The sequence below is a fragment of the Eschrichtius robustus genome, chromosome 20 (assembly GCF_028021215.1).
Source record: "Eschrichtius robustus isolate mEscRob2 chromosome 20, mEscRob2.pri, whole genome shotgun sequence".
In the NCBI taxonomy this organism is placed as follows: domain Eukaryota; kingdom Metazoa; phylum Chordata; class Mammalia; order Artiodactyla; family Eschrichtiidae; genus Eschrichtius; species Eschrichtius robustus.
In genome coordinates this window covers 57,512,145-57,527,861 of record NC_090843.1, presented here as the reverse complement: position 1 = coordinate 57,527,861, position 15,717 = coordinate 57,512,145, and the positions used below count along the sequence as shown (strand labels likewise).

Sequence of the window (15,717 nt, the reverse complement as noted above, 5' to 3'; positions counted from 1 at the left end):
TTGAATAACAATATGGATAATAAATATATTCACAAGGAATGAGTACGAGGGATATAAATTTAACTGCTTAGCTGAAACTAAAAAAAAAAAAGTTGTAAGGGAATCAGACTTTGGGAGGACAGGCTTACCAAAGAAAACCACACCAGGTATTCAAAGGAAAATACTGCACAGTATCCAGTTTTAACAAGTTTTCATCAGTCTGCTCCTGATGGCAAAACAGAACTTCTCTCACATGATTAGCCTGTGCACAAAAGGTCATGACAGATCTTAAGGCATCAGCATTGCAAAGGCAGGGAGAAAGTTGTTTTTCCTAGGGAGTCAGCAATTTATGGGAAATGCTCAAAGTTTCATTTATTTTTGGGACTAGAAGGAGAACTGTTTTGTGTGTGTATGTAAAATCCACATGCAATTTATCAGCAGAAATCCTGTCAATTCTACCTTCACAGTACTTCAGAATCAAAACATTTCTCACCGCCACCAAGCACAAACCACCATCATCTCTCACCCAGCTATTACAATGGCTCTTACAATATTTTAAAATTTTCTTGGAGTATAGTTGATTTACAATGTTGTGTTAGTTTCAGGTGTACAGCAAAGTGATTCAGTTATACGTATATATATATTCATTCTCTTTCAGATTCTTTACCCATATGGGTTATTACAGAATGTTGAGTAGAGTTCCCTGTGCCATACAGCAGGTCCCTGTTGGTTATCTATTTTGTATATAGTAGTGTGTGTTTGTTCATCCCAACCTCCTAATTTGTCCCTCCCCCCCACTCTGGGTTGCCACTCTGGTCCCGTTTCATGAAATTCACAACACAGTAATCACATTGTTACAGTTAAAATGTAAATCAGTTCACTCACTCCTCTGCTCTGACCCTTCCTCCAAAGCCTGCCCCTCTTAAGAGTAAAAACAAATCCGTGACAATAGCCTACAGGCCCTGAAGAATTGGAGCTCCAGGTTTTCCCACTATGATTCATCTACTTCTCCCTCACCTCCTTCAGACTTTTGCTCAGATAATCATCTTCCCAGTCTAGGCTGTTCTTGACATCCTAGTCTTGACAGCCTGTTAAAAATTGACCTTATTTTACCCACTTCCTTGCTATATCTTCTTCCACAGCACTTATCACTGTGTAACATTATACATATTTTACTCAATATATTTTTTATTATTTATTTATTTATTTTTGGCTGCATTGGGTCTTTGTTGCTGTGCGCGGGCTTTCTCTAGTTGCAGCGAGTGGGGGCTACTCTTCATTGCAGTGTGAGGGCTTCACATTGTGGTGGCTTCTCTTGTTGTGGAGCGCGGGCTCTAGGCTTGTGGGCTTCAGTAGTTGTGGCTCGCGGGCTCTAGAGCGCAGGCTCAGTAGTTGTGGCGCACAGGCTTAGTTGCTCCGTGGCGTGTGGGATCTTCCCAGACCAGGGATCGAACCCGTGTCCCCTGCACTGACAGGCGGGATTCTTAACCACTGTGCCACCAGGGATGTCCCTATATTTTACTCATTTATTCTGTTTATCTGTCACCCACTAGAATATAAGCTCTGTGACCAAGGCCTTTTTTACCTGTTTGTTTACTTCTGAAGGATACCTCTTCTGAAGGAGGGTGCCATATTGTAGACACTGTCAATGAAAGTAATCAATGAACAATCAATAATAAAAATAGAAAAGAGTTTTATTTGAGCCAAACTGAGGACTATAGCCCGGAAGCCAGCTTCCTAGATTACTCTGAGAAACTGCTCTGGAGAAACACAGTTTTCAGCACAGTTTTATATTTTGTCAGAACAGAGAACATTAAATAAGTCAGGGATACGTTTCTTCAAGGTTTCAAAAAAGCCAGACCAGAAGGTACACAGCAAGTCAGTATGGGCTTGGCACCTGGGAAGGGAGTCTTATCATCAAAGGAGGACCAGCATTGGCATCCCAAGAAGAGGGGCATTTAATCTTTATTTTTAACATGGACATTCTTTACTTCTGGTCAGTGTACGCTTTCCTTTACTAATTAAAGCAGATGTACAATGTGTGTGTGTGTGTGTGTGTGTGTGTTTAAGGGCCACTTATTTATTTTTTATTTTTGGCTGCATTGGGTCTTTGTTGCTGTGCGCAGGCTTTCTCTAGTCGTGGCAAGCAGGGGCTTCTCTTGTTGCGGAGCACAGGCTCTAGGTGCGCGGGCTTCAGTAGTTGTGGCTCGTGGGCTCTAGAGCGCAGGCTCAGTAGTTGTGGCGCACAGGCTTAGTTGCTCCACAGCATGTGGGATCTTCCCGGACCAGGGAGTGAACCTGTGTCCCCCGCATTGGCAGGCGGATTCTTAACCACTGTGCCACCAGGGAAGCCCACAATGTGTATTTGACAGGCCACAAACAGGCTGTTTTAGTTAGCATAAAATTCAAGTTAACTCATGAAAAAGCCAGAATGACTTCCCCATACCTCAATATGTGAAAATTTCTTTTATCAACACCCAGTAAATACTTGTTGAACGGATGGGTAAATGCTTGGATGAGTGAATGGAGAAACATACCATGTTCTTTGTGGGAAAGATTCAATAATGCAAAAATGTTGATTATCCCCAATTAAGGTGTGAAACTAATACAGTACTGGGGTCGACACAGACATGAAAGACCCAGACCCCACTCCCAGGAAGGACTTGCTGCCCAGTTGTGGGGAGTGTAACCTGTGCACACAGCCACCTCCCCTGAGGTCTCGCCCCTGCTGTGGTGGCAACATCTGGTGACTGAGCAACGTCGGGTAATAAAGGCCCTGGTTCAGCCCAGTGATGGGCAGCTCTGACAGGCAGTGCGGTTGGGTTGGCTAAAGGTTTGTGGGGTCTTTGCATCTGTTTAACTTCTTCCTCTGCCCCCTCCTTCTTCTTTCCCCATCCTTTCACAGATGTTGATCCCTAATAAATAGACTGCACCCCAAACTGGCTTCCAAAACCCCAACCTGTAACGAATACTAATTAAAATACCAAATACCAAATACAAGCAAAGCAAGAAAACAAAACGAAACTGGAAACGACCTAAATGTTTATCAATAGAGAAAAGCTTAGTCAATAAATTATGGCACAGATTATGAAATGAGATGAAGATGTAAAATGAATAAAGGACATTTATGAACTGATATGATAAAGTGTTCCTGATACATTGTTAAATGAATTTTAAAAAGCAAGTAGCAGAACACAATCCCATTTAATTAGAAAATAGAAACTGAAATGTATTTGCTTTCCTTCCTCCCCTTTTAAGACACTAAGAATCCTTCTTAGTGTGAAAAGATTGTGTGTGTGAATTCAGAGCAGCCCCCTTAGAGGGATTTACGGAGTTGACAGGATTAAATTGAATCCCTTTTGTGAGGACAGTGTATGTGGAGAGAGCCCAGGCTAGGGTGTCCGGCAGCACTGGGCTGGAAATCTGGCTCTTTTGCTTACCAGGTGTGAGATCTTGGGCAAGTCACACGATGGCTCTGAGCCTAAGTCCATCATCCAAGATTCCTCCCAAGATTCTTGTGGAAATTGAAAGGTTAATGCAAGTGTCTGGCACAATCCTCATCAGATTTGCGTGCTCAATAAATTCTGTTCTTTCCCCTGGCTTCTGCCCTCCCATTCCGGCCAGGAAATCCTACTCTCCACCACCCCCTTCCCTCCTTCCGAGCGGAGTGAAGAGAGCTGGCCAGAGCTGGGGGAGCATGATGGCTGAGGCCCCAGAGGAAGCTCAGATGCAAGGGACCCCGGGTCAGGATTGAGCAAGAGCAGAGCAATGGGCTCCTCTGGACCCGGGTTTGCAGTGGTGGAGACACCAACAATTCTGAGGTCTTCAGATGCAGGAAGTGAAAGGAGGTGTGGGGCAGACTGCACCTCTGGTTCCTTCTGGTCCAATGCTTCTCTCCCAAATGGTAAAATTGAGGAAGTCATGGGAGCTCAAAAGAAGCGGAAAGGGAGTAGACACTCCCTGCAAGAGGAAAGCAGAGCTGGCCCCATATCCAGCTGCCCCGTGCACACCACGTCTGCCTGCGTTTTGATTTCAATTCCTTCTTGTTGTTTACTGCCCCAATCAGGGAAACGGGAGATTCCCAGATTATAGACTCCTGGTCTTTCAGACACAAAGACCAGCAGGTCTCCAGTCACTTAGGTGGCTCCTCCTTCAGTCACCCCCATCCCAACTCTCCAGGATTTAGTTTTTTCCAGCTCTGGTCATTGCTGCACAAAGAACTCAAGAATCATAGCCTCTGGACTTTTCACAGGTAACCAGGTTGGGGATGCAGGTGAGACTAAGGGGGTAGGGAGGATGTCAGAGAAAGCAGGGAGAGGGGACTGTGGGTCTTAAGTGAGACTGAATGGGAAGATATATAAGGGGGCAGCTTGGGGATTTAATGACCGAGTGGAGATTTTAGACTCTTTTCCTTTCACTGGATGCAGATTGAATTATGGCAGCCACAACCTCAGTCACAAACTGAGACTCACACTCAACCCCTTCTGTAGCCCAGTTCCAGCCCTGTCTTCAGCCCCCACTCCAGCCGAACCCCATACCAACCCCAGTTCCTCCTTTAACCGCAATGGCATCTTCACCCCCAGAGTCAGCTTGAACCTTTGTGGGGTTTTTTGCTGTGCAGTGCGGCATGCGGGATCCTAGTTCCCCAACTAGGAATCGAACCTGTGCCCCCTGCAGTGGACGGGGAGTCCCAACAAATGGACCACCAGGGAAGTCCCAAGTCAGCCTGAATCTTAACGCCAGCCCCCACCCAAGCTTGAACCTCAACTCTCTCCTGTTTCCAACTTCAGCACCAAGCTTAGGTCCAACTCCATCCATGGCTTCAACAGGAGTAGTGACCCCAATCCTAGCAGGAGACGCAACCTCGATTCCAGCTCCCAGTGTTAGACCCAGTCCTAGCAATACGTTTAGCTCCAACTTTACCTGCACTGTCAACCCCAAACTCAACCTGACACTAGCTCAAAGCCCAATCCTGACCCCACTTCTGACCTCAGCTGCAAAGCCAAGCCCATCCCTGTTGCTAGCCTTGACCCCGAGCTTCTTCTCAACCCTCATTTCTTCCCTTATCTCCAGCCCTGCCCGCGGGTCCTACCTGGTCCCAGCCTCCGTCTTTATCCCAGCTCCTTCCCCAGCCTGGCCGCTGGCCCTGCCTCTACTTCAGCTCCAACAGCCTCAGAGGCCGTGTTGGTCCAAACATGTCAGTGAAGTATGAAGACCTCCAGTACTTGGAGAGTGAGAAGAAAAGCCAGGGGTTTACAGATGGTAAGATGAATGGGGAAACGGTCTTTCCTAAAATCTCCTCTGAATATGTTTAGAAGGATTTCTGCGGTCGTGTCATGTCTGCACCTCTACCATATGTACTGGTGGGGTCTCTCACTCTGAAGGGGAGGCCCTGGGGACCCCAGTATAAACACGATTCAAGGTCCACAGCGGTCCTGGCTTCCTGTGCTCTGGGGAAGGGCATGAGAGTAAACCCATTTTCTTTCTCTCTCTCTTTTTTTTTTTTTTAATTTTGCCACTTAAAAGATTTACTGGCTATTTATTGTAGCTATTATGGACAAATCCAGGAATAACAAAAACATAGACCCAGATTAATTACACTGAAGGATATTGCTAATATTGTCCTTTAAAACCATTGCAGCCATAATGATTGTTGCCTCCCACCCTGGGCATGTTAAAAAGCACCTAGTGTACATTTTCCAGAATTTTATTATTCCTTCTTTTATTTCCAAAGTCTTTTTTTAAAAAATTAATTGATTATTTATTTTTGGCTGCGTTGGATCTTCGTTGCTGCGTGCGGGCCACTCTTTGTTGTGGTGTGCAGGCTTCTCGTTGCGGTGGCTTCTCATTACAGAGCACGGGCTCTAGGCATGCGGGCTTCAGTAGTTGTGGCACGTTGGCTCAGTAGTTGTGGCTCGCGGGCTCTAGAGCGCAGGCTCAGTAGTTGTGGCGCACGGGCTTAGTTGCTCTGCGGCATCTGGGATCTTCCCGGAGCAGGGCTCGAACCCACGTCCCATGCATTGGCAGCCAGATTCTTAACCACTGCGCCACCAGGGAAGCCCTTATTTCCAAAGTCTTGAGGAATAACTTCTTCATAGAGCCTTTACCTTAATGGCCAACAGTAAATCTCTTGTCTCCTATATATATGCCCTACTTGTACTTCTGCTTATTAATCCAGAGGTCAGCAGTGTGTGTTCCTTATGGGCAAGTGCAATGTGCCCCACATTAGTAAACCCATTTTCTAACTTGTTTTCACTGATGAATGTGAGCCTGCTAAGGTAGTCGCCGTCTCTCTCCCTGGGTCCTCCTGCCTCATGTCCCAGCTCTGATGATAGGACCTTATACATCGCCATCATCCCCTGTCTGTGTGTCTTTGTGTACATGTGTCCCCAGGGGTGTGAGGGGCCCGTGTGACTGAGCACTTGTGCTGGTCCATGAGGGGTCAGTGGCCTGGACGTCCCCCCGCCCACAATTCTCCTTGTCCAGCCTCCTCCCTGCAGGTCCCCGTGGCCCTATCCTCCTCCCCGTCTCTCTCACGTCCTGGACCCTCCTCGTCCTGACACCCTCTCCTCTTGCAGGGCTGCCTGCCCTCGAGACCTTCCTGCAGCGGCTCCACTCCGGCACCCGCTCCTTCCTGCTCTCCCTGGGCCTCAGCCTCCTCCTGCTGGTCGGCGTCTGTGTGATCGGATCCCAAAGTGAGGGGCACAGGGTGGGCAGGGAAGAGAGAGATAATGGGGTGCGGTGGTGGAGGCACTGGTGGCGAGAGTGATAAATGAGGATGACTGCTGGCCCTGTCACTTATCAGTTGGGGAATGAGGTCAAATTACATCCCCTCTCTAAGCCTTAGTTTCCTCACCTGCAATATTGTATAACAATAGTGCCCATCCCTTTGGGTGGGGTCACGCTGTAGGGACCCAGTGACACAATGCATGTCAAGTGCCCTGCCCAGTGCTGGCACAGAGGGCCTGATAACCCTTAGCACTAATTGTCTCATCCGCCTGATCAGATTCCAAGTTTCAGAGGGACCTGGCAACCCTGAGAACAACTTTCAGCAACTTCACTTCAAACGCTACGGCTGAGGTCCAGGCACTGAAATCCCAGGGTGAGCCTGGTATGGAAGGGGCTCTGGACTGGGGTGGGGTGCGGTGGGAGAGGGGGAGGAGCTGACTCCTGAGCCCTGAGTCCCTGTGTTCTCCAGGTGGAAGTTTGCAAGAAATGATAACATCTCTGAAAGCTGAGGTGGAAAGTCACAAGCAGGAGCTGCAAGCAGGTGAGAGCCCTCCGGGAGAGTGTGTGGAGGGGTGAGTGCCAGGCACTCAGGGCGGGGGGGAGAAATGAGAGCGGTCACGTGGTGCTGAGTGCCCTCCCCTCCAGCCCGTAGCTTGAATGACAAGGTGCTTTCTCTGGAGAGCAGCCTGGAGAACCAGCTGCAGGAACTCAAAGCAGGTCAGGCCCCTGCTCCCCTCCACCTGGGTATGAGGCGCGTGGGAGGGCAAGGGGGTTCCTAGGCGGGGCTCCGGGCGTGGACCTCTGGTCTCCAGGGACTCAAGGAGCAGAAGCCACACCCAGGGCACTGTCCCCACTGCCCATCTGTGTGCGGCCCAGGTTATTCCGAAATGCTCCTGCGAGTCCAACAGCTGGTCAAGAACCTGCACTCCCTGACCTGCAAGATGGCTGCTCTCAAGAGCAATGGTGAGGGCTGCACGGGGTGGGCCGGCCCCAGTGTCTGCCCACTCCCCCCTGGACAGCATCTCAGACCCTCCCCTGCCCCGGCCCCTTAGGCTCGCAAAACAACTGCTGTCCTACCAATTGGCTGGAGCATGAAGGCAAATGCTACTGGGTCTCTTCCTCGGGGAAGCCCTGGCCCGAGGCTGAGAAGTACTGCCAGCTGGAGGACGCCTACCTGGTGGTCATCAACTCCAGAGAGGAACAGGTGAGGCCCCTAGAGCGCAGGTCCAAGACACGTCCCATTGAAGAGAATGGTTCTCAGCCTTGGCTACATATTGGCATCACCTGGGGAGCTTTTAACAACGACTGCCATCTGAGCCAGACCCTCAGAGGTTTAATTGGCCCCGGGCGTTGGGATAAACACCCCGAATCTCCTCGACGGGTTTAATGAACAAAGGAAGTTCAGAACTGCTAGTCCAAGGAGTTGGCAGGGTGGGGAGAAGTCACCGCTGCCCTTCTTTTGTCCCAGGATTTTGTCCAGGCCCATATAGGCTCCTCCTACACCTGGATGGGCCTCAGTGATCTGGATGGAGTCTGGAAATGGGCGGATGGGACGGACTATGAGACCAACTTCAAGTGAGTGCCCCGGGTTTCTGTGCCCCTCTTCCTCGTTCAGCTCGGCTCCTCCAGGGTCTGACCCTCAGCCCCTTCTCCCTGACCTGGATTCTGTGCCTCCCTAGCTGGCTGTTGTCCTCTCCCCTCAGGAACTGGAAGCCAGGCCAGCCGGACGACTGGCAAGGGCACGGGCTGGGTGGGGGCGAGGACTGTGCCCACTTCCACCCCGATGGCAAGTGGAATGACGACGCGTGCCAGAGACCCTACCACTGGATCTGCGAGGCTGGGCTGAGCAAGGGCAGCTAGGGGAGTGGACCACCTGGCCGAGGAAATGGCGGGGCTGGGGGAGGGGGACCTTATCCTTGTGGGAGAGGAATAAGCCCTGGGAGATTGGAGCACTGCCATTGTTTTGCGTTGGTTTTTTTTTCCCGCCCTTAACTTTTAAAAGATTATCTAGAGTTCCTAAGGTATTTTTTAAAAAATTTTCTGCTTTATTGTGGTATAATTGACGTACAAAATTGTAAGATATTTAAAGTGTACATCGTGATTTGATACATATATACATTGTGAAAGGATTCCCCCATCTAGTTAATGAACGTATCCATGACCTCACATATTTATCTATTTTTTTTTTAGGTGAGAACACTTAAGTTCTACTCTCTTAGCAAATTTCAATTATACAATACAGTGTTATCAACTATGGCCACTGTGGGTTTTTTTATTTTTTTATTAAAAAAATTTTTATCTTATATTGGAGTATAGTTGATTAACAACGTTGTGTTGGTTTCAGGTGTACAGCAAAGTGATTCAGTTATACATATACACGTATCTATTCTTTTTCAAATTCTTTTCCCATTTAAGTTATTACAGAGTATTGAGCAGAGTTCCCTGTGCTATACAGTAGGTCCTTGTTGGTTATCTATTTTATTTTATTATTATTATTTATCTATTTTAAATACAGTAGTGTGTACACGTCAATCCCAAACTCCCAATCTATCCCTCCCCCCAACCCTTCCCTCCTGGTACCATAAGTTCGTTCTCTAAGTTTGTGAGTCTGTTTCTGTTTTGTAAATAAGTTCATTTCTATAATTTTTTAAAGATTCTGTATATAAGCAATATCATATGATATTTGTCTTTGTCTGACTTACTTCACTTAGTATGATAATCTCTAGGCCCATCCATGTTGCTGTGAATGGCATTATTTCATTCTTTTTAATGGCTAAGTAATACCCATGGTATATATGTACTACATCTTCTTTATCCATTCATCTGTCGATGGACATTTAGGACATGTTGCTTCCATGTCTTGCCTATTGTAAACAGCGCTGCAATGAACATTGGGGTGCATGTATCCTTTTGAACAATGTTCTTCTCCAGATATATGCCCAGGTGTGGGATTGCTGGATCTTATCGTTGCTCTATTTTTAGTTTCTTTCTCTCTCTCTCTCTTTTTTTTTTTTTTGGCTGTGCCACGCAGCTTGTGGGATCTTAGTTCCCCCACCAGGGATCGAACCTGGGCCCTTGGCAGTGACAATGTGGAGTCCTAACCACTGGACCACCAGGGAATTCCCTATTTTTAGTTTTTTAAGGAACCTCCATACTGTTCTCCATAGTGGCTGTACCAATTTACATTCCCACCAACAGTGTAGGAGGGTTCCCTTTTCTCCACACCCTCTCCAGCACTTATTGTTTATAGACTTTCTGATGATGCCCATTCTGACTGGTGTGAGGTGGTATTTCATTGTAGTTTTGATTTGCATTTCTCTAATAATTAGTGATGTTGAATATCTTTTCATGTGCCTCTTGGCCATCTGTATGTCTTCTTTAGAGAAATGTCTATTTAGGTCTTCTGCCCAATTTTTTGATTGGATTGTTTTTTTTTTTTTTTTTGATATTGACCTGCATGAGCTGTTTGTAAATTTCGGAAGCTAATCCCTTGTTGGTCACATGGTCACCGTGTTTTACATTAGGTTCTCAGAACTTATTCATCTTTTTTTTTTTTTTCAAAGGAAGGTGTGTCTGTCTCTTTTAACAAGTTACTTTAATTTTTATTTATTTACTTATTTATTATTTATGGTTGTGTTGGATCTTCGTTTCTGTGCAAGGACTTTCTCTAGTTGTGGCAAGCGGGGGCCACTCTTCATCACGGTGCGCGGGCCTCTCACTATCGCGGCCTCTCTTGTTGCGGAGCACAGGCTCCAGACGCACAGGCTCAGTAATTGTGGCTCACGGGTCTAGCTGCTCTGCGGCATGTGGGATCTTCCCAGACCAGGGCTCAAACCCGTGTCCCCTGCATTAGCAGGCAGACTCTCAACCACTGTGCCACCAGGGAAGCCCAGAACTTATTCATCTTATAGCTGAAAGTTTCTACCCTTTTACCAACCTCTCCCTGTTCCCCCCAACTCCCGGCCCCTGGCAACTACCCTTTTACTTTCTATCTGTGAATGTGACTTTTTTTTTTTTAAACAGTCTACATGTAAGTGATACCATGCAGTATTGTCTTTCTCTGTCTGCCTTATATTACTTGGTATAAATGCCCTCAAGTTCCAACCATACTGTTGCGAATGGCAGGATTTCCTTCTTTATCATGGCTGAGTAATATTCCATCATTTTATATATACATATATATAATGGATATATGGTAGAATATTATATTATTCTTTATCCATTCATCCACTGATAGACACTTAGGTTGTTTCCATATCTTGGCTATTGTGAATAATGCTCCAATGAACATGGGACTGCAGATATCTCTTTGATATCCTGTTTTCATTTCCTTTGGATATAAACCCAGAAGTGGAATTGCTGGATCATATGGTACTTCTATTTTTAATTTTTTGAGGAACTTCCATATTGCTTTCCATACTGGCTGCACCAATTTACATTCCCACCAACAGTGCCTAAGGGTTTCTTTTTCTCTACATCCTCACCAACTTCTGTTTCTTTTTAACCTTAAAAATCAGCTTTATTGAGGTGTAATTCTTACCCAATAAAATGCACCCACTTAAAGAGTAGAGATCACTCTTGACAAATATGAATACCTAGGTAACTACCACTCCAATTAAGATAGAACATTTTCCATCACCCCCCAAAGTTCCCTTATACCCCTTTGCAGTCTAACCCACTTATTTGTCCCCAGGCAGGTAATGATCTGCTTTCTTTCACAGCTAATTGGTTTTGCCTACTCTAGAATTTCTTATAAATGAAATTACACAGTATATACTCTTTTGTGAAATCTGATGTATTTCATGTCACCTGATTTTTAACAACCTTAAAATGGCAGAATGGAGAAGCTAGGTGAGGTCTTGGAAAGTCCTATGTTATTGTGAAAAGAGCATTTTCCTTTCATATAGATTTGAGTTCAATTCTTTTTCTGTCACTTAAAAGTCAGGTAAACTTAGGGTAATAAGGAAAGGTAATTCTTTCATTTCTTTGAAGATCCCAGAGTTGTTGGGAAAAGTAGATAAGATCCCAGGTGTATTGGCTAGCTATTACTATGTAACAAACCACCCCAATGCTCAGTGGCTTAAAACAACAAGCATTTATTATACCTCACAAGTCTGTAGATCAGCTGGGTGGTTTTTTGGTCTGGCCAGGCGTGGCTCTTCTTAGCTGGACTGGTTCATGCATTTGTGGTGGGTTGGCTGGGAGCTGACTGGTCTAGGATAGCCTCTCTGCCGTGTCTGACATTTGGCTGGCTATGGGCTGGGGTAATGGGGATGACTGGACCATGTTAGGCTAGCCTGGGCTTGTTTGCATAGTGTTTGGGCAGGGTTCCAAGAGAGTAATTTGAAGAGTTGCAGGGACTCTGGAGCCTTAGGTTTGGAACTGAAGCATCACTTCTGCTGCATCCTATTGGCCAAAGTAGATCACAAGGCAGCCCAGATTCAGAGAGTTGGGAAATAGACTCCACCTTTTGATGGGAGGAACTACAAAGCCATATTGTGGAGAGAATAGGTATAGGGAGGGGTGGAAATTGCTATTTTTCAAACAATCTAGCATACCAGGGGAAGCATGTCAGTCATGGAGAAACAGCTCAAAGCTAAAGGTTCCCATTAAGGGAGGACAGGACCCATTCATTACTGTACTGGTACCAAGAAAACTGCCTGGCATATAGGAGTGTCTCAATTAATGTTAATTAAAAAATAAAGAGGGTGATGTCAGAGGGAAGGTATGGGAAAAACAAAATTTAGCTCCCAGGAGGCAGCACCCTTTCACTTTACCCTGCCCACCAGCATCACATGAAAATCATCAGGATGGAGCAGAGAGAGGTCTTGATGGAAAGCGCTCTGAGGGGACCTGGAACTGATGGGTCCAGAAGACACTGACCAATATGCATGAGATTCCATAAGGAGCAGCAGTACCCAGTGAGTTCTGTGGGCACAAAATACTGGAACCCAGTGTATCCAAGGGCACAGAACATTAAAACCATACCAATAATATTCCAAACCAGTAACTGCCAGGTCATTTCCCTCATCACTTTATGCAGTCCTACTTAATTAATTCTTGTTCTGCTGGATGTTGGGTCAGCATTCAAGTCTCATGAAGTTCTCTGTGTCTAGACTAGAATAGTCCTGGAAATCCTGACTCAGCCTAATGATGGAACTGACAGTTATCTAAGCAACATCCGCTCAGAAGCCCATACTCCTGCGTGTGTCCCTTGAAATAATAGTATTTAAAAATACTTGGTACCGTGCCTTTCCTGAGGCTTTCAGACTACCCTTCTTTGTTGAAGACATTTTTTTAAACCACATAGCTACTAACAGGGTCTTCAGGCCAGAGCAGAAGGAAACAGAAAGCTTACAGATTGATAAGGTTGAATGGCTACAGTTAATTTATTATAATAACCACCAATATCATAATGGAGAATAATGTTATCTGTTGAACATAATACAGAACTATTTTATGAAGATTTGATGTATGTTTCCCAAAGAGGAAGAACACTTTGCGGTCAATGAGGGCACTGACAAATCTCCAGCACCTTCCAATCTGTAGAGTGTACAATCTCTGAAACATTTATATTACCATTAACATTTTGCCAGTGCATATTAACCTAGGGATGGCTGGATTCCCTTTTGATTGAACAGCTCTTCCCATATAGCTCTTAAAATAGTGGTGAGATAGTTAAGAACATGCTGCACACCAAATGAACCTTTTTTGTTTGTTTGTTTGTTAACATCTCTCTTTCTCTAAAGGAAAAGAAAAAAATCTTTGTAGTGATCCAGTGACCTTCTGGGGAACCCCCGAAATCGTTTAGGGTAAAAGACACCTTCAGAATTTTATTTTATTTTTATTTATTTATTTATTTTTAAAAGAATTGATGTATTTAATTATTTATTTATTATTTATTTTTGGCTGTGTTGGGTCTTCATTGCTGCGCGCGGGGGCTACTCTTCGTTGCGGTGCGTGGGCTTCTCACTGCAGTGGCTTCTCTTGTTGCGGAGCACGGGCTCTAGGTGCGTGGGCTTCAGTAGTTGTGGCACACGGGACTCAGTAGTTGTGGCTCGGGGGCTCTAGAGCACAGGCTCAGTAGTAGTGGCGCATGGGCTTAGTTGCTCTGCGGCATGTGGGGTCTTCCCGGACCAGGGCTCGAACCCGTGTCCCCTGCATTGGCAGGCAGATTCTTAACTGCTACACCACCAGGGAAGCCCCAGAATTTTATTTTTCTGAATTTAAGGTCTGACCTTGAGAAGGCAAAATTAAAATTTATCAGATAATTTGGGACTTCCCTGGTGGCGCAGTGGTTTAAGAATCCGCCTGCCAATGCAGGGGACACAGGTTCGATCCCTGGTCCAGGAAGACCCCACACGCCGCAGAGCAACTAAGCCCGTGCGCCACAACTACTGAGCCTGTGTGCCCTAGAGCCTGCACGCCACAACTACTCTGCCCACATGCCACAGCTACTGAAGCCTGCATGCTCTAGGGCCCACGTGCCACTATTGGGCCCATGTGCTGCAACTACTGGGCCCACGTGCTGCAACTACTGAAGCCTGTGCGCCTAGAGCCCGTGCTCTGCAACAAGAGAAGCCACTGCAATGAGAAGCCCATGCACTACAACGAAGAGTAGCACCCCCTGCTTGTTGCAACTAGAGAAAAGGCTGCACGCAGCAATGAAGACCCAATGCAGCCAAAAAAATAAAATAAAATAAAAATAAATAAATGAAAGTTATCAGATAAGTTGATTACTTGATTAGGGTTGTAACATGAATGCTGGAATAAAGAATGGTTGAGATTTCTACAAGGGTGACAGTGAAATATTTAAAAAATAAAAATAGCAGAAAGTAACACAATTGTAAGAAACCTTAACACATTCAGCAGTGAGGAACTTTTGCTTGCTGGTTTTAATAAGCAAGGATGTAATAAATTCAGTATAAAGCACAAAAAGTTATTGTGATGAGATATATAGTCTCTGCTCTCTCAACAGACCAAATAGATGATGATGACTTTTACTATTTCTTGTTTAGAGCAGACCAATTTGTTATTTTAATAGAGAAAAAATAATTTTTAGCCTTGCATTAATATAATATTTGGCAGGAAAGTATTCTCATACTTTAAAAAATGTTATTAATAAACTCATCAAAATACAGCCAATCTTGCCAGTTTTAATACATTCCATTCCTTCTTTTTAGTGCCATTATTTATAGGTATTATATAAAGTCCAAGGAAAATAAATTTCATTTCACAAACCTTCTACAACTTTTTATCCACCCAGGTTTTACCCTTCATTATCATCTTGCACATTCTAGAACAACTAAACACTTTAGGGAAAAAACTACTCTTTTTATTCCTTGATTAAAAAAATATCACGTTTTTTTGCATACACACTCCTATTTCTTTGCCATCATTGTTTCAGATAGTCTCCACCACTTTGATTAATTATAACTGTCAAGGTAATAAATTTCACAGACAAAGCTGGGAGGCAGGTGATTGAGAACTGTGTGTTATATACCAGGTCTAAAACTCCAACAAGACTCATGATCACACAACTACAACCCCCTATAGCCACACGCATTCCTTTTACACTTTTTAAAGTGGCAAAATGATTGTTTTAACATAACCCAAGTCAAGAAATATGAAGAGTGTGAGATTTCCTTGAAGTGTCTGAATTTTTGTCCTACTTGTAAGCTAATGAGCTAGTCTGCCATCACTTTATAGGTACGAGCAGAAGATCTGACACCCCTCGGTCAGACATAAGAGACTTTATTATTCACAGTACAGCAAACAGCATGAGCCTCATGTTTGTTTCAGTTCCCTTGTCTTCCAAGCCCAAGGGGGTGACTCAGAGGGACCCCAGTGAATGCTGCAGATGCAGTGAGTTTGCATCACAGCAGAGGTACACAAATCTTTTTTTTCTAATTGAACTATAGTTGATTTACAATATTGTGTTAGTTTCAGGTGTATAGCAAAGTCATTCCGTTATATATATATATATATATATATATATATATTTTTTTT

The 15,717-nt window shown here is 45.1% G+C and overlaps 1 protein-coding gene across 2 annotated transcripts; it reads left to right on the top strand.

Moving 5' to 3' along the window:
* Window positions 1–4,067: 4,067 nt before the first annotated feature.
* On the top strand, window positions 4,068–8,869 carry CLEC10A (C-type lectin domain containing 10A). Of its 2 annotated transcripts, none has more exons than XM_068530999.1 (10): window positions 4,068–4,231; window positions 5,053–5,241; window positions 6,558–6,674; window positions 6,986–7,081; window positions 7,178–7,249; window positions 7,354–7,425; window positions 7,585–7,671; window positions 7,761–7,912; window positions 8,177–8,283; window positions 8,412–8,869. In XM_068530999.1, the coding sequence occupies exons 2-10, from the start codon at window positions 5,175–5,177 to the stop codon at window positions 8,566–8,568; spliced, it is 927 nt and encodes a 308-aa protein (XP_068387100.1). In that variant the 5' UTR covers window positions 4,068–4,231; window positions 5,053–5,174; the 3' UTR covers window positions 8,569–8,869. The 2 variants fall into 2 exon arrangements, with proteins under 2 accessions (XP_068387100.1, XP_068387099.1); XM_068530998.1 differs by having other exon boundaries at window positions 6,986–7,090.
* The last annotated feature ends 6,848 nt before the right edge of the window (window positions 8,870–15,717 follow it).

Bases quoted from the DNA above. Each gene is read 5' to 3' on its own strand.
- CLEC10A (XM_068530998.1), top strand. From the start codon at position 5,175: ATGTCAGTGAAGTATGAAGACCTCCAGTACTTGGAGAGTGAGAAGAAA. The intron at 5,242-6,557 runs GTAAGATGAATG...CTCCTCTTGCAG, and splicing joins AAGCCAGGGGTTTACAGATG to GGCTGCCTGCCCTCGAGACC. The intron at 7,913-8,176 runs GTGAGGCCCCTA...CTTTTGTCCCAG, and splicing joins TCAACTCCAGAGAGGAACAG to GATTTTGTCCAGGCCCATAT.